This window comes from Lipomyces doorenjongii, assembly GCF_038497915.1.
Source record: "Lipomyces doorenjongii strain NRRL Y-27504 unplaced genomic scaffold V1508scaffold_21, whole genome shotgun sequence".
Classification (NCBI taxonomy): domain Eukaryota; kingdom Fungi; phylum Ascomycota; class Lipomycetes; order Lipomycetales; family Lipomycetaceae; genus Lipomyces; species Lipomyces doorenjongii.
This window is the reverse complement of record NW_027118088.1, coordinates 173,465-193,193: the sequence shown is the minus strand read 5'-3', so window position 1 is coordinate 193,193 and position 19,729 is coordinate 173,465. Positions and strand designations below refer to the sequence as shown.

The 19,729-nt window shown below is 46.4% G+C and overlaps 7 protein-coding genes across 7 annotated transcripts; 4 read left to right on the top strand and 3 right to left on the bottom strand.

The window, feature by feature from the left end:
• Positions 1–116: 116 nt before the first annotated feature.
• V1508DRAFT_404094 (major facilitator superfamily domain-containing protein) lies at positions 117–1,679 on the bottom strand (the record flags this gene model as incomplete). Its single annotated transcript, XM_066938607.1, has 3 exons — positions 117–718; positions 757–1,424; positions 1,477–1,679. 3 exons carry the CDS (start codon positions 1,677–1,679, stop codon positions 117–119), a joined length of 1,473 nt encoding a protein of 490 aa, XP_066796147.1.
• A 3,217-nt stretch (positions 1,680–4,896) lies between these two features.
• Positions 4,897–6,758, top strand: V1508DRAFT_370055 (uncharacterized protein). The gene is made up of 4 exons (XM_066937457.1): positions 4,897–5,647; positions 5,699–5,962; positions 6,018–6,361; positions 6,437–6,758. The coding sequence occupies exons 1-4, from the start codon at positions 5,393–5,395 to the stop codon at positions 6,570–6,572; spliced, it is 999 nt and encodes a 332-aa protein (XP_066796146.1). The 5' UTR covers positions 4,897–5,392; the 3' UTR covers positions 6,573–6,758.
• An 818-nt stretch (positions 6,759–7,576) lies between these two features.
• Positions 7,577–10,093, bottom strand: V1508DRAFT_397232 (fork head domain-containing protein; the record flags this gene model as incomplete). The annotated part of the gene is made up of 2 exons (XM_066938141.1): positions 7,577–9,194; positions 9,249–10,093. The coding sequence occupies 2 exons, from the start codon at positions 10,091–10,093 to the stop codon at positions 7,577–7,579; spliced, it is 2,463 nt and encodes an 820-aa protein (XP_066796145.1).
• A 217-nt stretch (positions 10,094–10,310) lies between these two features.
• On the bottom strand, positions 10,311–11,977 carry V1508DRAFT_416655 (uncharacterized protein). Its single transcript, XM_066940235.1, has 2 exons — positions 10,651–11,977; positions 10,311–10,595 (listed from the first exon to the last, which is right to left on the bottom strand). The coding sequence occupies exons 1-2, from the start codon at positions 11,634–11,636 to the stop codon at positions 10,544–10,546; spliced, it is 1,038 nt and encodes a 345-aa protein (XP_066796144.1). The 5' UTR covers positions 11,637–11,977; the 3' UTR covers positions 10,311–10,543.
• A 123-nt stretch (positions 11,978–12,100) lies between these two features.
• On the top strand, positions 12,101–14,270 carry V1508DRAFT_416653 (uncharacterized protein). The gene is made up of 2 exons (XM_066940234.1): positions 12,101–12,315; positions 12,384–14,270. The coding sequence occupies exons 1-2, from the start codon at positions 12,172–12,174 to the stop codon at positions 13,779–13,781; spliced, it is 1,542 nt and encodes a 513-aa protein (XP_066796143.1). The 5' UTR covers positions 12,101–12,171; the 3' UTR covers positions 13,782–14,270.
• A 582-nt stretch (positions 14,271–14,852) lies between these two features.
• V1508DRAFT_416650 (trehalase-domain-containing protein) lies at positions 14,853–17,584 on the top strand. Its single transcript, XM_066940233.1, has 3 exons — positions 14,853–15,122; positions 15,243–15,312; positions 15,368–17,584. Exons 1-3 carry the CDS (start codon positions 14,958–14,960, stop codon positions 17,326–17,328), a joined length of 2,196 nt encoding a protein of 731 aa, XP_066796142.1. The 5' UTR covers positions 14,853–14,957; the 3' UTR covers positions 17,329–17,584.
• An 844-nt stretch (positions 17,585–18,428) lies between these two features.
• On the top strand, positions 18,429–19,708 carry V1508DRAFT_416646 (PRELI-like family-domain-containing protein). The gene is made up of 2 exons (XM_066940232.1): positions 18,429–18,630; positions 18,722–19,708. The coding sequence occupies exons 1-2, from the start codon at positions 18,583–18,585 to the stop codon at positions 19,244–19,246; spliced, it is 573 nt and encodes a 190-aa protein (XP_066796141.1). The 5' UTR covers positions 18,429–18,582; the 3' UTR covers positions 19,247–19,708.
• The last annotated feature ends 21 nt before the right edge of the window (positions 19,709–19,729 follow it).

Genomic DNA, 19,729 nt, shown 5'->3' with positions numbered 1-19,729 from the left:
TCCAAATCCAAATCCAAATCCAAATCCAAATCCAAATCCAAATCCAAATCCAAATCCAAATCCAAATCCAAATCCAAATCCAAATCCAAATCCAAGCAGCAACTGCATGGCTGGGATCACATAGACTGAACAATTTCCAGTTCCGCAATCTCCTCCTGCAGCCCGTACCGCGAACCAGCACGCAACCGTGCACCATACCGACCTAGCGCCCACGGGACGGGCAACATCGCCAATGCGACGAATGCGTAGAAACTTGTAGCCCAGTCGATGCCCATTTTCTCGTACATCTGGATAGTGAAGAGCGGGAATCCAGCCGCCATAAGATACCGGAGCATGTTATTCGCTGCCAACGCGGATGCTGTCGCCATGGCGGGGTAGCAGAGCGTGAAGTACGTCGCGACTGTGAAAAACAACAGAATCAATGCCATGCCGAAGGGCACGCCAGAGAGTACAGGTACGATCCAGTGCACGCTCTTACGTGACGTCCATGCGAGCCAGAAGAGACCGATGGGGAGGGATACTGCGCCGATTTTGGCAGGTAGCAATCGGGACTCAGGCGGCGGTGGCACAGGAAGGCGCATAGCGGGGACGTACTTAGTGCGGTCGAGAAATAAGTAGATCGCCGCACCAATTAAAAGACCAACGCCAACTCCAAGGAAAGTGAGACCGGTATCGCCCGACTTGAAGTCGTACACCGTCGTGAATACGAACGGGAACGCTTCAAAGAATCCGAATAAAACCGCAAATACAAATGACATATAGACAGATAGACAGATAGTGCGAGCACAATCGGCTCGAAGACCAGCATGGCAAATGGGCGCTGAAGAGTCACCATGAAAACCAACTTCAGAGCCTCGCCAGTAGGCAGCTTAGGTGGAAGTGATATTCCACGCTTCTTTGCACGACGCTTCAAGAGAACTGGTTTGTACGTCTCTCTGAGAGTCGCGATGAGGGGCAAAATAGCTCCCGAAAACATCAGAAGGACCCACATGGTCCAATTCCAAGACTTTTTCTCAATCAAAAACCCGCCGATAATGGGCCCCAAAACTGGGCCACAAAATGGAGCTAAGCAAAAACCGCACATGGCAGTACCGACCATGTCTGCATTCCACAAATCCTGGATAGTTCCGGCGGCAACAGCAAGGACTGGGGATGCGAAAAATCCGGCGAAGAATCTGCAGACAAGAACTGTGCCGATGTTATGCGCATTGCCGACGCCAGCGGTAAATAGCATGGAGATCGGAATGGAGATAAAATACACTGGCCTTCGGCCCACGGTCTCAGAAATGGGGGCAGCGATTGTGGGACCACATGCCAATCCGACAAGATATAATGACAGACCAATTAAAGCAACTGTCCTCGAAGTACCGAATTCAAAGGCTATATAATCTGTCCCTGACACAAAGACTGATGAACCAAATGTGCTATGAAATGTCAGCCAACATCACGAATGGAGCAATACTAGAAAGTCTATACACTACTAGGCACATCCACGCGACAACAAATGTGATGTACCATCGTCGCCATAAGGGCCAGTTTTTGGGATTCTCAGGATCATCTGGACCGTCCCAGTCTAGCTCGGCGAAATCAGTGGGTTTTGGCAGCTCGGCCTTCTCTTTGGATATTCCGCCGTATTCAAGGTCATTGAGTTCGGTGTCCGAGCTGGCTCCGGACGACATATTAAATAGGAAAGTGAGGAATCGAAAATGATCATAGAAAAAGCAGCAATCGGACGCGTATATAAATTTCGCAGACAGGCAACAGACGACAGATATACAGAGACAACCTCGGCTGAAGAATTTACAATCGAAAAGTCACTATCCAGAATATCCACCACTGACATGGCACGGCAGTACTCGTCATGCTCGAGTCCGGCCCGGATCTTACAGAAAATAAAGACGCACACGCGGACGGTGCCGAAATCATACGTGCAGACAACCGCAGGACCAGCACAGATACAGAGACGATTGGGGCGAACAACAAAAGCACTTTTGTACCCAATCGGCAGATGGATGCAAATATTGTCGCTCCAGTCATAACAGCATACAGATAACATCACGTACGTACAAAAAATTGCAAGATGGCTTGGAGCTAAGGATCACTCAGGAGAACAAACAAACGGGGATAACTGTTGAACCTCGGCTGAGGTTCGCCGCCTTCAGACGAGGCCATAGAGGCAGGAGGTTATCATAGCCACGGCCGCAGGAATGCGCATTTAAACTTTAATTCACATGGCTGAAGTAGCAGTAGCAATTTTTTAGGGGTTCTCGCATAAGTTATCCATTGGACCAATCATCGAGTGAATTAATTAGGCATTATTTCATGCCATTTAAGGTTCTCGTAGTTATCGACAGTGACTTGAATAAGGTTCCACTAAATAATCGGTCCGTTTGGGTGCGGATTAAATTTATTGTGTATGTGCGAACTGTAGTCAAATGCATACATTAGACTATAAATTTTACTCAATTGCTGTCTCAGCTATATAGTAAAGTAATTAGGCTCTACGTAAGTACGTACGTATATTCATAAAGATAGGGGCATAGTAGTGGGCCATCTCGTTGGCAACGAGGTCACACCAAATTTGTTACTTTTTCACCTCAGTTAGCTTCAAAGCCACGCAATCCCACAGTTGTCCAAGATCGATGACACCAGTCCACTAGATTAAGAAATGCTCACGGGCTCTACCACACATGAAGCCGCAAGGAATGGTGCATATTGTGAGATTTGCGCTATGAATATGTCATAAGTTTATGCTGTGTAGAATTGTAATATTTGACTCATGATCCATATTACAGTAGAGCCTCGGCTAGTCTCGGAACTCGGAATTAAGAACGTTGTTTCTGACAAGACTATATCGATATTTAAGGCTCTACTTTCCCTTGGAGCTCGGATGCTCTAATGATTAGGGCGAAATTGCAGCAAACGTTTGATAGCCCATAAGTCTATCCTTTTCGTCTTCCTCTGCAGCCATTTCACTGCAGACAGAGGCTGCCAAATTAGAAGTTGTCAATTTTTGACTATTTTGTTAGGCGTCAATGTATAGCACGCAGACCTGACGATTCAGCGTTCCTCAGGACCGGTTCATGCCCATTGACAAATCTTAGCATTGCCGATAGTAAGTGACTGGAAGGCGACTGCTCCGAACTTATTGCTCGCTCTTATTCTGGAGATATTTCCTAATCCGGAGATTTCGTTGAACCATATAAATTGTCCATATTTCATCTTATCGAACAGCCACTGAACTTGGACAAGACTCGAATCATGCTCAGCGGATTCAGTGCTGGCGGGAATTTTTCGTTGACTGTAGCCGTCACAAACAGGGGCGACGACGTCCTCCAAAAGGTAGTGCATCTTCAAAACAATGTGATATTGTTGGTTCCTTTCTATCTAAGTGGAGATTGCCTCCTTTTATTATAATATAACACTCTTGTCTCTGGGACACCCAGGCGGCTGGTGTGTCAGTATCCCGCAGCCTACTAGTCGACGATTCGCGCGCGACTCCTTCCGGGGCGCCCGGGCGCCGTGCCCATCAACCTTGGTGCCGGGACCTGTTGGTTGCCGAGTCGGAAGTTAGATGCAGGAAAGAAATCCCACGATGGGAATGCAGGATGGTTTTGACAACGCTGTATGAAGGCCTGGCGAACATTTAGCGGTAACTACCAGGATCGTATAAATACAATCAAACATCATCGCTTACTGTGTCTAGTATGGCAGTCCAATAATATCGCAGCTAGATAGATTACTGATATTTATTATAACGGGCAAGTGAAATATGTGACACACAAGTAATTATGATATTGCAAGACATACGCTGACATTGAAGTCATCATACAGATTTGACATTTCGTGAACATAGGAAGCGAACAAAATCTCGTCCTTGCGGTTACACCCGCTAGGTCCAGTAACAGTCCGCGACCGCCGTGAAAGCGGACATTACCATCTGGGATGTTGCAGGGAGCCCACACATTTTCAGGGAAAAGAAATCACTATCTTAAGCCCCGTCTTCCTCGGGTGACGGTTGGGACGTTCATGTCTAATCAGCCACTAATGATCAAGAATTGAATACTAAGAATGCAGAGTTACACTTGTTTGTAACTCACCTTTCAGAACGGTTTTTGCTCCTCCGCTCTCCAAACTTCAACGAATAGCTCGTCCAGCTTCCCAAGCTAGATGTGACTACGGTATTCAATTAGACCATAATTGTCTTGCTCCAAGTTGTATGCCATGCCTTCAGCCACATATCGGTCCATTTTTTCAAACTCGGCAACATGATCTTCGATATTCTCATGTGCAGTACGAGTACTATTGTAATGTGGCACTTAAGGCATATCAATATGACAATTTTCGCACCCATCTGCTGGATCCACAGATCCTTATCACGACAGCGAGCTTTGTAGTTCTCACTAACTCCGCATTCAAATGCGACCTGCAATCGTGGCCTGAAACCGGGACGCCAATAACCAAACGAATGATCTGGTTCTTTCGAGGTCGGGCCATAGGGACTTGGGTTCGTAATAGTGGTGGATCCATAGTTTTTAATGCGGGGAATTGCTCCGGGCTTGTGAATAGAAAGATACTTGAAGCGATGATTCTTGCATACGTGTTTACAAATACCTGGCTTGAAGACCGGCTCAAACACTATGCCGGCATATAAGGTAACGTTGTGTAGATTGTTGAAAAAAACTACCGCGGGAAAACCAGTCGTAATGGGATATCCATTATAGTTGTTTTATGGGTAGACGGATAATAGCTGTTCCAATATAATCGACATCTGTTAAGTAGCATATGCACTAAAATGAAATTATGCTCGCACGCTGATTTATGTGAATGATTTAGCACAGAATTGCTGTTGCACTCTGACTCCGACTACCTCTCGTCAGTCGTCCCAAGGAATATTCGATATTTTATAGTCTTTGCCCCACTATTATTTTTCCTTTTAAAGCGTTCTAGTAGTGTAATTGAGCGCATATTTGGTAAACTAGGTCCTTCGATGAATATATGTTAGCCTCGAGATGTAGCCGCGAATGCTGAGTAATGTACAGTTCAGGTCAAACAGCCTCTTCTTGTGCACTTATGGCTTGCGGTCTGCCCTTCTGTTTAAGTCCTTCTACAGATGCCGTGGCCTTCTCCCTTATTTCGACGCCCGACGCGTCGCGTCTGAAGTATAGTTGTTTAGGGTCCAAGATACGCATTGTGGACACTTCACCGCATTCGCGCTTACACTCGTACTACAGGCACCAAATCGATGTCCAAACGCAATTTCCAGACACGCAGTACTTACTCATCCAAAATTCGGAGGAGCATGGCCAGCTCTAAGTTTACCTGCTTACCATTGGTAGATTAAGTACATTGACGGATTCCACTTGTCGATCTAGCTATATAGTACAACATCATGTGGTTTATGCCACTCACATATTTCCTGAAGGCGATGTCGCTGAGAGACCGTACAAAAAAAATGATTCGAGCTAAGAGCGAATCAATGCCGCGTAGCATGCAAGAGTTCTCTGTTCGCCTGAAAGAACGGATGAGAGTATATATGCGGCGATTTATATTTTTCTTGTATTCAGGGACTAGTTACCGACTCATGCTGGTATTCATTGTGCCATACTCAGCTTTATCGACATGTGCCGTGCGGTATCCATTTGTGGTGCTTACCAGCTCACTTATTATGATCATTAATCTCTTGTTAACAAAATAGGGCATTGTCTACTTTCTGTACCATCCAGTACTATGGCCATCGTTTGCGAGAGTTGTCGCACCGTTGTTTGTAATCTTGTTAGCGGTTACGGGAGTATGGTTTGCGGTCGCCTATCCTCCTCAAGCTGTGGTTTTTGTCTTGATGAACGGGCCCGTAGGTCTACTCTCGTCTGCTTTCATGGTATGCCGTCAAGCGTACCTGATATATGGCATACTGGCACGCACATTCTTCCTCAAGAAAGAGCTTCGCAATCTCTTCGACATGGTCAGGCTTTTCGATCACCTACGATTTGCATCTTGCTAACTGAACTGCAATATAGATACTCAAACTCAAGGGCCTGGAAGATCTCCTCGCAAACGCCAGCCTCGACTTCGCCGAAGAGATCGAGGGGGAATTCTACACACGCGTACAGCAATCCGTCATCTACAAACTTCGCGCCCGTTACCACAAGTTCGTTCTCCGTATGACGTCCCCGTACTTACTCTTCAAAGCTTTAATCTTATTACCGATACAATTTATCCCTGTCGTCGGCCCCTTGATCATGGCGTTAGTGAATAGTGTGGATATCGCGCGTGCGGCTCAGGGACGATACTTTCAACTGAAACAGTGGACACCGCGAGAGATTCGTGTGTTTACGAGACGGAGATATGGCAGTTATTGGACGTTAGTATATCGAGCTTCATGCCTGAACTTGTATTCTCGTCCGTTTGGGATATACTAAATTACTGTATTATCTAGGTTCGGCGCGGTCGCTGGCGTGTTAGAGACGATCCCGATTCTCGGCATGTTTTTCAGTTTCACAAACACGACAGGGGCAGCTCTGTGGGCCGCCAGATTGGAGAAAAAGGCAAGAAGGAAGTCCGCACAGTCGTAATACATTTGGAAATCGTTTACAAAGCTAACGAAATAATGGATATAATATTGCTGTGGTAATTTACTGGCTATGTTCGATATGAATTACTGTTATAACAAAACAGACATATGCATACTATGCGTGATGGTCTCGAATAAAACTCTCACTTTCTAATTTTCAACTCTACGCTCCCCATGCTATGAGCGACAGCCAAACTCGCGCTCGAGCTGTCGAGCCACGGACGATTCAGGAACCCGGTTGCTCTGCCAGACGCCACGTGCAGAATATGGGAGATGTCAAAGACGGATGCGCGTATATGTGGAGGACATGAGAGGTTGTCAGGTAGAAGGCTGCTGAGAGACCGATTAAACGACCGATTAGACACTGTCGACGATTATATTTTGCCGCAGCTGGCTGTTGATAAATAAAATGACATAAATATTGTAGTGCCGGTCCTGAGTACGCCTGAAAGATGCGCAAACAGGCCTCTCACAGATCTAACGATACCAAATCTTGGAGAAGCATTATGAGATGAAACTTGTCATTAAGCGCGGATGAGTGGTGCACTGTCCCCAATTCCCGGCAGGCTCTGGGCGGCAATCTCTCTTCCCATGAAGTATCGCGTCGTCATATTATGCTCGCAGCATCTGTAATATGGTTTGCAAGTGAATTACGCGGAACGTAATAAATCCAGGCCAACGCTATCATACATAGTATCTATAAGTTAACATCAATGGAAATAATTGGTAAACCAAAGCTTTTCCTCGTCCTACCTAATAAAACACCGTAATAATTATACAACCAATTATACTACAAGTACACAATATCCACAAAATACCTATAAAACCATAATCCCACACCCAACAACGCAATATAACAGTAAAAGCCCTATCCCCGATTTCAATCCGATTCACAGCGCGTAAACTGAGATACTGCTCACAATCTATCCAAATAACGCCGAACACAAAACTTTTGCTGTACATAACTCTATTTTATTATACTTCCTACCCATGAGCATACGCAGATTACGTCGGCTTCGGCTTCGCCGCAGCCACTGATGCTGCCTGCACGGGATTGTTGTTGTTAGCTCCTGGCTTCGCCATCGACTGTGCAAGCGACATAACGAGAGCCTTCGCAAGGGCAGCTGCCTTCGCATTAGGCTGAGCAGCATTACCAGGCTTCTTAGCTGGCGTTACAGTTGGCGCTGTGCCTGGCGCAGTGCTGGGACCTGGACTGGGTGACGGAGTAGATATCTGGGCTGGCGTATTCGACTTAGGGGCCGCAGGCCTAGCACTGCTGCCGGATCCACCATTCTGTAACTGAGCGGAAATTGTTTGCTGCAGTAGCTGCAACGCTTTGAGTGTCTCTTTGTTGATTGGAGGCTTGGCTGTTTGAGGCTTCGTGATCGAGGGTGGGACTTGCAATGCTTTCGGACCCAAGGCTGACTTACCTTTAGGGCCGCCTGACATAGCTTTACCTAGCTTTGGTACTGGCGCAGAAGGAGCTGATGATGGCGTAGCTGCTGCTGCTGCCGCAGATTTTGCGGCGGCCGCCTGCGCAAAAGCGGCAAGTGCTTTCTTCTTCTCAGCCAGTTCTTTCTCCTTACGTTCTTTCTCCAGTCGCTCCTTCTCTTTCCGTTCACGTTCCAGACGTTCTTTCTCTTCCTTCGCCTTGCGTTCCCTTTCTTCCTTCTCTTTCTTTTCGCGCTCACGTTTCTCCCGTCGTTCTTGTTCTCTTCGTTCACGGGCTAACGGCCTGTTCTTCTTCGCTTCCTTCTCGCGATAAAGCTCTTCATCTAAACCCCATAGCCATCCCTTACCTTCCTTAGCAATCTTTACGAATAATTTATTCAGCGATAAATTATGACGAACAGAATTCTGCCACCCATAAGGAGCAAATCGATAATACGGAAATAGCTCCTGAATCGCCTGGTAAATATCCGACAAAGACATGCCACGTTCCGTAGCAAACGTGCGCAAAGATACTTCAATAAGGCTAGAGTATGAATTTGGTGGTTTTTCGCGATATTCTGGCGGTATTTGTGAAGGTGAAGGTGGTGTGGAGTGACGTTTCTCCGTCCGTTTGGCGGGCTTTGGACGCGCTTGAGGTTGTGGTGTGCGCTCGTGAAATGCGGTCGGATCAGGCGAGACGCTAGGTGGCATATTGGCGATTTCCTTCGCAATAATATCTGGAATCTGTTCGAGCGTGTTGCCGCCCGTCAACGCGTGAATCATATTTAATTCGTCCTGTTGAAGTTCATGGAACTGTTGATATTGAGACTGCGGTTGTTGCTGTTGTTGGCTAGGACTGTGGAAGGGTTGTGGTGGTGATTGAGCATTCAGGTCGTGTGGCATGATCTGGTCTGCAGATTGCATACTTTCCACACTGGGATCGGTAAAGAACTTGTTAAAATCATGCGTCTCAGCCGTTGCCAGTTCTGTGCTCATTTGTTCCTCGACTTTGACACTAGCGTCCGGCACCGGTGTCGTTGTCATGGAAAGAGGAGGTAGTGGCTTAGCATCTCGTAGTGAGATGGCATCTGCTGGTTTAATGGTCTGTGTCGGAGTCGTGTCGCCGGACTCCAAATTTGATGAGCTAGGTAGGAGAAACGTAAATCCAATCTGGCCAATTTGCACTCGCGATCTGTCACATAGTAAGCCTTTATACTCCAGACGTGGCTGATCCCGGCGATCTCACCCATGATTTAACTGCACAGTAGCTCCTTTCTCGACAAATACGTCATCGACGAACGCGCCGTTTCTGCCCAGTACCGAAAATTCGAACCGCTGGTTGGCGAAATTGTAAAATATCTTGGCGTGTCGCCGTGATATTGCCTTAGCGGTACCCAGATGGACGTCGATCGCTCCGTTGCCGCCTCCTGCGCTCGGTTTAGTCGCATTGTCAGCATTGGCCGGTTTCGAAGGAGTTCTGGACCGAGATCGTTCGCCCGGGGTTCCAGTTGCATCAGTGCCGTTCGGTCCGTCTTGGTGATTATTGTGAGCACTTTCTACTCGTCTGCCCATCACGACTTGTAATGTCTGTACATAGAATGTGAATGAAGCAAAATCAAGACGTGCGTATGCGGAGATTCGTGATTCAGTCGCTGGCGCATTTGGTTGGTTCTGCACTGCTTGTGAGGTTTGTTGCGCCATACCTGTCGGTGTCATTGTATTGTCTAGGGACTCGTGCGAGAACATGCTGTGGTCGCCTTCGTATGGTATGTCCTGCATGACGACGTCGTTTATGCTCCTTGTGTGAGAGTGATAGAACGCTTCGGTCGGGGGAAGCGTGTCTGGCGTACTGAGCACCTGTGTCGCAATAGAGCTCGGTCGATGAAGCTCATGTTCCGATAATACTCTGCCGGCAGGCGTTTGTGGAACTGCCGCGGCAGCAAATGCAAAGGACGCGGACGGGTCCATGCTATTGTCCCTGGAGTTATTGTCTCCGATGTGGTTGTCGGTATCGCCGGCAATGTCGCCAAACTCGGCGGCCAGCGGAAGAGAAGGCATTGTTGACGGATATTCGCCAGGCGGCGATGTCATGTTGTTGAGGTTGCCGTGTTCACGTCTATTGTTGTGCTGCGCTTAACATTCGAGTCTGTTGATTTGCTGAGGCTGCGGGCGTATAGACGATTCGCAGTGGATCGTAAAAATTTCTGGGATGACTGAAGCGCAGAGAACGCAAGTATATATCAGCACTTCCGACTCCTGAAATCCAGCATTTAAAGTTTTGGGATGGTTTCTGTACATAAATGCTAAATGTTTTGATCATGCTACTGAATTCAAAAGTCGTAAGGTCATTAATGTACAATACGAGACAATAACTAGAACATAGCTAGTATACATGAGCGAGCATCTAAAATGTGAAGCTTTTCACAAATAACCATCAATGATAAACTTTTAACAAATCCGCAACCTATGCAAAGAAATCTCACTACATCCACAAACCCTCCCGTATAACTGATCTTCCTTCTATGCATCATTGAATTCACACTACTGCACTGAACCGGCACCAGGTTCATCTCTCTCGCCATATTTCAGGCGCCTAATTGAAACTTAGCCACCCAGGTCGATGTATATAAAATAAATATCAAACTTACAGTCTTTGAATCTCTTTTGCCTTCTTAATATTATCTATTTCCAACTGCGCAATATTTCGCAGAACTTCTCCTTGATCAGGCAATGACCGAATGATAACTTTTAGCTCCTCGACTTTCGCATTCGAGCGTTTCAATTTGCCAGACAATTGCGAGTTCTTATGTTCCAGTTCCGATATCCGGCCTCGCGCCAGTGCCAGCTGTCGGGTCAAGGATTTGCTTAACGCACACACTTGGATGTATGCGGACTTCATGGCGGTGTATGTAGTTATAACTGAATGAGCGGACAATATCCGCGACTTTACTTCCGCAATGTTCTTGGACATCTTAAGAACATCAATCGAGGCCACTAGAGAATTATCAAGTTGCTGTGCCAGCATATCAGATGAAGGTTGCGGAGACGGCGTAGGTAGCATAGGCTGGGATTTCTGCTGTCTATGAGGATCATTCTCTGCCGACTGCGACCGACAAAGTTCGACATCTTCATACGGTGGTGTCAGAGAGTCACTGGTGCATATACGTTCACAGATAATGTCAGTTTCATGCGACAGCGAAATTTCCTCTTGACCGCTTCCAACATTACAGTGTTCTGAATCTTCGAAACTGGTGTGCGATGAATCAGTCGGTGAATTGAATAATTCCTCGATTTCTGGATCATACTCGTCAGACAGATCAGGCTGTTCAGCAATTTCCCCTGAGTCCTCTCTTGTTTCAGAGCTCGTCCGTTTTCTATGCGGTTTCTCACTATCCTGTCCAACATCATCTCGTTTCCGTTTCCCAAGCCAAGTCTGATTATCCGTATGCTCCAGGGTTGACTGACTAGCAGTCAACAACCCAATAAGCCTGGCCCCATCAAACTCATCAATTGAATTTGTCGCCACGGTCTGAGCCGGCTTCGGTTTCGGTGCAGGTGGCTTCAAAGCTGTTAATGACGGAATAGGAGCGTTGAATTGGCATTTGCTACCAGAAGTTGAGGGTGGACCAACCATTCCCGGCTATTTGATCTCAACAAACTTTCACAAACAGAACAGTACTATTAAGAGATTGTATACCTCGTGGCGAGTTTAATCGCACTGCGCCCACGTATGCCCACGAGCTATGTCAGGAATGGCTTTAGAAATCAACGAACTGGCGTAGTAACAGATGATGGCTTTACCATGAAGAAACCCGAATACTAATCAATAAATTAAGAACCGCTATGCGTTTTCGAAGAAGCACAGTATTGAATTCTGAGAACCGACAATCGTCATGTATAGATCAAATCAATGTTGGAATCGCGGCAAATAAATTTCTGTGCCATCTCATGGGGCATTTCTATTCTAGAAAGAAGTCTCTGCGCTTATTATGGAACGCTTTGTCCCAGGTCAAAGGAATATTCATGTCGGTGCGGCTTTCTTGATCCGATCCATAATAATAACTGTCAATGGAACTGGCAACTTCCTTTTAGTCACAACAAAAAAAACCCTCACAAGCAATCAGCAATTTTCTGCTGATTCTGGTCCCATTCACTATATATCCATCAATATGGGAGATCGAGGACCACCACGAGTGAAAAACAAGGCTGCAGCGCCTCTTCAAATCACAGCGGAGCAGATCCTACGGGAAGCGTACGAACAAAGAGAACCATCTCTCCAAATCCCCAAACAGCGCATCGCGGATCTTGAGGAGGCAAGTATTTTGTCTATGAATTTGCCTATCTACACATACTTTGAGATGAGCCGTCTAACCCGGTTTAGCTTCATGAGTTTCAAGGTAGAAAACGGAAAGAATACGAAGATGCTCTGCGACGAAATCGCCTCAATATTAACCAGTGGATTCGATATGCTCAATGGGAACTCGAACAAAAAGAATTTGCGCGAGCACGTTCGATTTTTGAACGAGCTCTTGAAATCGAGCCAACTAACGTCCCATTATGGCTCAGATACATTGAAGCGGAGTTGAAGCACAGAAATGTCAATCATGCGCGCAACTTGTTTGACAGAGCGGTAACGCTCTTGCCTCGCGTCGACAAACTGTGGTACAAATATGTTTCTATGGAAGAAACATTGACCAATGTTCCCGGTACGAGGCAGGTTTTTGAGCGGTGGATCGAATGGGAACCAGAACCACAGGCGTGGCTCAGTTATATCAATCTCGAGAAACGATACGGCGAATATGAACGTGCCAGAGCAATTTTTGAAAAATTCACGATTGTCCATCCACAGTCTGAGAATTGGATCAAATGGGCACGTTTTGAGGATGAATATGGATCGCCAGATAACGTGCGAGAGGTCTATTCGGCGGCTGTTGAGACTCTACGAGCAGCTGGCGATGAGTTCGTAGACGAGAAATTACTGGGAAGCTGGGCGAAGTGGGAAACTCGACAGAAGAATTTCGACAAAGCTAGAGAGCTGTATAAACTTGGTCTAGACACTCTAAGTCGGTCGAAGTCTATGTGGTTATACAACGAATACAGCGCATTCGAGAAGCAATATGGTGAAAGGGAAGGTATTGAAGACGTGGTGTTCAAAAAGCGGAGGGTACAGTACGAAGAACAAGTGCAGGAGAATCCACGGAATTACGATGCATGGTTTGCCTATTTAACGATGGCGGAAGAGTCATCAAAAAGTGTCGATGATATTCGAGACCTCTATGAGCGGGCGATTGCGAACGTGCCACCAACACAAGAGAAACAGCATTGGCGTCGATATATCTTCTTATGGATAAAATACGCCATTTATGAAGAACTCGTCACGAAAGACTTTGAACAAGCACGAGATGTCTACAGAGCCTGTCTCAAATTGATTCCCCATAAACAGTTTACATTCGCGAAGATATGGTACATGTACGCGTGCTTCGAGATTCGACGAAATAACCTCAATGTGGCAAGGAAGCAGCTTGGAATGGCAATCGGAATGTGTCCTAAGCCGAAGCTGTTCAAGTACTATATAGAGCTAGAAATGAAACTTCGCGAGTTCGACAGATGCAGAACGCTGTTTGAGAAGTACTTGGAGAAGTTCCCGCGGACACCTCAGGCATGGCTTGATTACGCGGAGCTAGAACAGATGTTGGGCGATGAGGATAGGGCGCGTGCAATATTGGGATTAGCTATGTCCATTCCGGATTTGGATTTGGGATTGACCGAGGAAGAGTAGCAATTCGTGATAATGATGGTAAATGTAAGGAGCTGATGGAGTATATGTACAATATATTGATGTACAATAGTTCTCTATGATATGATCTCTATAATGACGATCCTAAGGTAACTCTTTCCAATAGCGTACATCGTCTAGTAGTTCAGTAGTGCATACGGCAGCAGAACTTGTTCAAGAACATAACTACCCGTTAATGGACAAGTTGTGCTTATATAACCCAACGGCTTAACTATAGCGTTTTGACTTCTTGTTGTATACATCAATTGTTTTTGCTTCTATGTTGAGTGATTCCTATTTTGACTGAGCCTCGAATTGCCGCAGAGCAGCTTCGGCAGCCAGGAATGTCTCATCTGCTAGGATATCGTCCAACTTGCTGTCAATGTTATCCAGCATAGCCTCCAGTGCCTATACAAATATATTAGCACGAGCAATGTATAACGGTATATTCGCATTATGGCCATACGCTAGCAGCATTCTCAGCTTTCATAAGTTCCTGATATGCGCTCGCAAGATCAGTCCGGTTGTCATCTGGCGCCGACGAGCCAATAGACGAAATTTTCTCTTCTGTTGTCATCTGTCCCGTCAAGACCAGCAAAGTACTGGATAACTGTGACTATATTCTCCTCGTTGTCATGCGATTGCGATGAGCTCGGTGACCTGTCGTTGCGTATGCGGAGATAAAGCCTTATCTATTCAAAGTCGGCCTACTTAATTAATCCGCCACGAATGGCGAAAGTGCTAACTTGATTTTTCAAAACCCTTAACTTAGTTTTACAAAAACCTAATGAACTGGACCGCACGGCCAGAGCGACCTATTACCAATTTTAGCGAGTTCTGAATCAAGAGTAGTATTACAGTCGTAATTCTGCAGGGTAGACCCCACTAACAGAATAAAAGCCAAATTACAAATTTAACTGAAGTTGAATATGACGAGTAGGCGTAGTAAATGTATTTGGGCTCAAAAAAGCCCTATCACACTGAGATAATGTGATGGGTGAGCGGCGCAAGGCGGATCGTTAGTTGGCCCCACAAGACGTCACGCAGTTGCCTCCTGGCAACGACCTTGGATTCCAACGGTACACAACATGAACTAAGCGAGCTCGCCTCCCACCAACTCTTCCTTCTATATATCTTTCGCCTTTAGATCCAATCTACATCTACTTTTCTTTTGCAATAATGGCTAGTAAATCAGTATCAGCCACAGCTGGATCGCGGCAGTCGTCTGCCTCATCGACCGGATCCATTGATCCCTTCTCGGTCGCCCAGGTCTACTATGGCCCCGAGACTGATTTCACTACCCACAAGATGAGCAATCTTATTCGCACGAGGACTCTGTCGACGGTATGTTGTATATTCTTATATTCTTTACTTTAATAATGCACGGATCGGGAAGAAATCAACTGATTCAAGTGTGGCAACCCATATTGAAACGATTTTCAGACGCTAATGTTTGTCGATTAGGTACAAACGCGAAGCACTAACAATACGCCTGACTTTCTGAAATCAGTTCCTCGCAGAAGAGCATCTCAAGGTTTGTCATGCGGTGGAAATTATCGCAAGTTGCCGCAACTGATTTGTGGTTATAGACGCTCAGTCCCTGACGCCGCGCAAGTTCCTAGTCGACGTGAACTTGACTCTTCAGGCCTTGCTTGAAAGCGAAGACACTGACGGGAACATGCAAATAACGATTGAGGATCTGGGCCCGAAAGTATTGCAGCTTGGAACCGCGAATTCTAACGGATTCAACAAGTTCGACATTCGCGGCACTTACATGTTGTCGAACCTTTTACAAGAGCTGACTCTTGCCAAGGAGTACGGCCGAAAGTCGATTATTCTTGACGAACAGCGTCTGAACGAGAATCCAGTCAGCAGGTTGTCCCGATTGATCCGTACGCAGTTCTGGGACTCGCTAACCCGTCGGATCGACGCTTCTCTGTTGGAAGTCATCGCTGTCGATCCCAAGAACCGTTCGAAGGATCAGAGCCCTCGAATCTACGTTCCGCCAACGGAGAAGGAGCAATATGAATACTATGTCATGGAATCTTCTAAACGCCCTCATCTGAATCTCCAGGTTGAGTATCTTCCTGCCACTGTCACGGCGGAATGGGTCAAATCAGTCAATGAGAAGGCGGGATTACTTGCACTGGCAATGGACCATGTGGTCGATGAGTTCACAGGACAATCGACATTGCGAGGGAAGCCATTTGTTGTGCCTGGTGGTCGATTCAATGAGCTCTATGGGTGGGACTCGTATATGATTGCCTTAGGCCTTTTGGTGGATGGAAGGGTCGATCTGGCTAAGGGTATACTCGAAAACTTCATCTTCGAAATCAACAATTACGGGAAGATCTTGAATGCCAATCGCTCTTACTATCTTAGCAGGTCGCAGCCACCATTTTTGACAGACTTGGCTTTGAAGGTGTATGAAAAAACGATATTCGAACCAGGAGCATTGGAGTTACTGAAAGAATCGTTCAAGGCTGCAATCGTGGAGTATAAGCAAGTTTGGATGTCATCTCCACGATTGGATAAAGAGTCGGGATTGTCTTGCTACCATCCGGATGGCATTGGTATACCGCCTGAGACTGAGGCCAGTCATTTTGAGCACCTCTTGATGCCTTATGCGGAAAAGCATAAGCTCTCCTTGGAAGATTTCCAGAGACAGTACAATGATGGAATTGTCAAGGAACCTGCTCTCGATGAGTATTTCGTTCACGATCGAGCTGTCCGAGAATCTGGTCATGACACTACTTACCGACTGGAGAAACGATGTGCCAATCTGGCAACCATTGATTTGAACAGCTTGTTGTATAAGTACGAAGTCGATATCGCTCATACTATCCGAACAATGTTTGGTGACCAGTTGGTGCTTCATGATGGAAGTGTAGAAACCAGTGCATCTTGGGATCGTCGTGCACGACGACGGAAGAATTTGATTGATCAATATTTGTGGGATGAGGATAAGGGCATGTATTTTGATTATGACATTGTGCAGAAAAAGAGGTCTGATTATGAATCTGCTACGACATTCTGGGCAATGTGGGCTGGTTGCGCCTCTCCCAAGCAAGCCGCCAGACTAGTTTCGGATGCGCTACCAAAGTTCGAAGAGTTTGGTGGTCTGGTTTCTGGGACAGAGAGGTCTCGCGGTGTGATAGGACTTGATCGACCGAACAGACAGTGGGACTACCCTTACGGATGGGCGCCGCAACAGATTCTTGCCTGGGTTGGCTTGATCAGATATGGATATGAAGAAGATGCTGAGCGACTAGTATATCGATGGCTGTACATGATTACCAAAGCCTTTGTGGATTATAACGGTATTGTTGTCGAGAAATATGATGTCACGCGACCAGTGGATCCGCACCGCGTCGACGCCGAGTACGGTAATCAGGGGGCAGATTTCAAAGGAGTTGCCAAGGAAGGATTTGGCTGGGTAAATGCGTCCTATACTTTTGGGCTGACGTTGATTACCAGCCACGCGAGACGTGCTCTCGGGGCATGCACTCCGCCAGGTGTTTTCTATGCGAGCCAGTACTCTTACGTTTAAAGGTTCTCTTTTGATGAGCATATATCATTGTATAAAAGGTGTATAAACGGGGTGAATTCAAATGTATATGGTGTAGAATGGGATAAGCAAGGACATGGAGATTGATTTTGTGATGCTGTGAGTCTATGAGTATTGTGGGTCTAGGGGTTGTTATTTGGTCCACATTTCTATAATTTGTTGCTGTGATAAGGGGAAATACTGAAGAGGGAGCAATATATTGGTAACACTTAAGCATATAATAAAAAGTCGTTAAGAGTCGAATGAGGAAACGTATCGCACGTTGCCAGTTAGTTACTTGATGCAAGCGACGGTGGTCTGGCTTGAAGCCATAATGACGTATTGAAATTTTGGAACCGGGCCGTTACGCCGATCCGAAGGGTCAGTCGAGCTGGACCTTGCTATTTCCATCAACGCCATAGCCAGATGAATCGATTCCGGTTCGGTCTCATGTGAAATATGGCGCAAAACTCCGTTAAATACGAACTTCGCAGGGACCGGAATATAATTACGCCACTCAGCAATCGCATAGATAAGAAAAGCCGCAAGGTCGTGCGCACAGTTTCAGCGACCATTACGTAGCTATTCACTTGAATACGGAGAAAAATGGACAGTCCGATATTCGTGTGTTCACTGTGCATCTTAATTATGAATGAGTGATCGATATCCGTGCTAGACTTCCGCGAACCAATCTCCCCCCCTTCTTTTCCACCAGCGTCAGGAACCAGGAAAAGTGGCAATCACGAGCCGCACGGCACAGAACACACAGACACCGAGGCTCAGAGATCGTGGCGGTGCGATGGCGGGGAGCTGGGGAAGTAAGCAGTGGATTGGACGATAAACACACACCAGCCACAAACGACGCTAAGCTCAAAGAGGTGTAAGGTAACGTGCACTCCGCCATAAGAGCAAAGATGCTAGACAGTTATGGCTCACACGTGACGCGATGGTGGCAAAATGTCGAAGTCGGTGGCGAGAAAAAACCGGAAAGCCAATTGAGACTCGATGGCGCTAAGCCGAGTCGGGCTAGTGGCAACAGTGCTCGCATACTACGCCACTTCCTTAGTGTGCGGCCTACGAAAAATCTTCGTTACCTGCGCGAACAGCAATTCTCGCGTGCGTCCTGTCTCGACGTCGTTTTTGCTCGCGGTCATCATCGTCGGGCCCGTCATCATATTTATATCTGCCTGACTCCAGTCTTCAGTGCGTTTCATTACAGATCTGATTGGTGTCCTACTGGGCCTAAACATATATGCAATGAAGTTCTTTTCGTCTCAGTGTTCCTTTGACTACCCGTGGGCGCACGTATGTTCCTTATTTATAAGTACCATGCATTGGCCACGATGGCCAGTATGATGGGTAATTATGTCGGCTTTGGATGCTAATTGGTACACAGGTTTCTGCGTCAGCATGGAAGAAATATCCTAATGAAATGTCTACGCACGTTGTCGCTGTTGATGTTCTCCGCCGTGAAGTAGATCCCGTCTCTGGAATCCTCACTACCGAGCGTCTCATCACTTGCAAGCAGAACATCCCAAAGTGGCTGCTGGCAGTTGTCGGCGGCCGCGACACGTCTTATGTCCGCGAAGTTTCTGAAGTCGATCCTGTTACGCAGACACTCACTCTGCGATCCCAGAACCTGACCATGAATAACCTTCTCAGCGTCCAGGAAACTGTTGTCTATTCTCCGGACCAGGCTGATCCCAGCAAGACCATATTCGACCAGACTGCTCGAATTGAGGCCTATGCTACGTTCCAGCGTCTTTGCAATAAGATTGAGGATTGGTCCGTTGAGCGTTTCCGACAGAATGCCGCGCTTGGCCGCCTTGGATTCGAGTCCGTCCTCAAGAAACTGGCAGACTCCGTTCCGGATAATATGCTTCAGTCCGCAAGTCTCCAGACGGCTACGGCCAAAATCTAAATATTAGCACCATGTTCTTTTTTCCACCTTGCGCCAATTGTTTCTTCATGATTTATCACGTGATACATATGGTGCCTTACTCCCCAGTCATTCCGTGTTGATACAGCTTTTTCATTCCAAGGTTATTTGGGTTTCTTGCATTATGGATAGAGTTTGCTTTCCCCGTGTTTTACTCGTTATGGCGCATTTGGGCTTCGACTAAAATTGGTTTCATCGATTTTCGAGATCTTCTTGATTGTATTATTTCTCTTTCATCTATTTTCGAGATCTTCTTGATTGTATTATTTCTCTCCCTGTTTCTCCTTTAGAGTTACTGATATCTACATTTGTATTATATTTGCATAGCTTGCGGACATAAGATTCCCACGCTCCCCCCTCCCCCCCCCCTTCAAACTCGTGGATAGATGTTTGTCAATTTAGTGCAGCAAGGAGTTTCAATAGATATGTGTTTACGGAAACTTAGATACATCATAGAAGGGCATA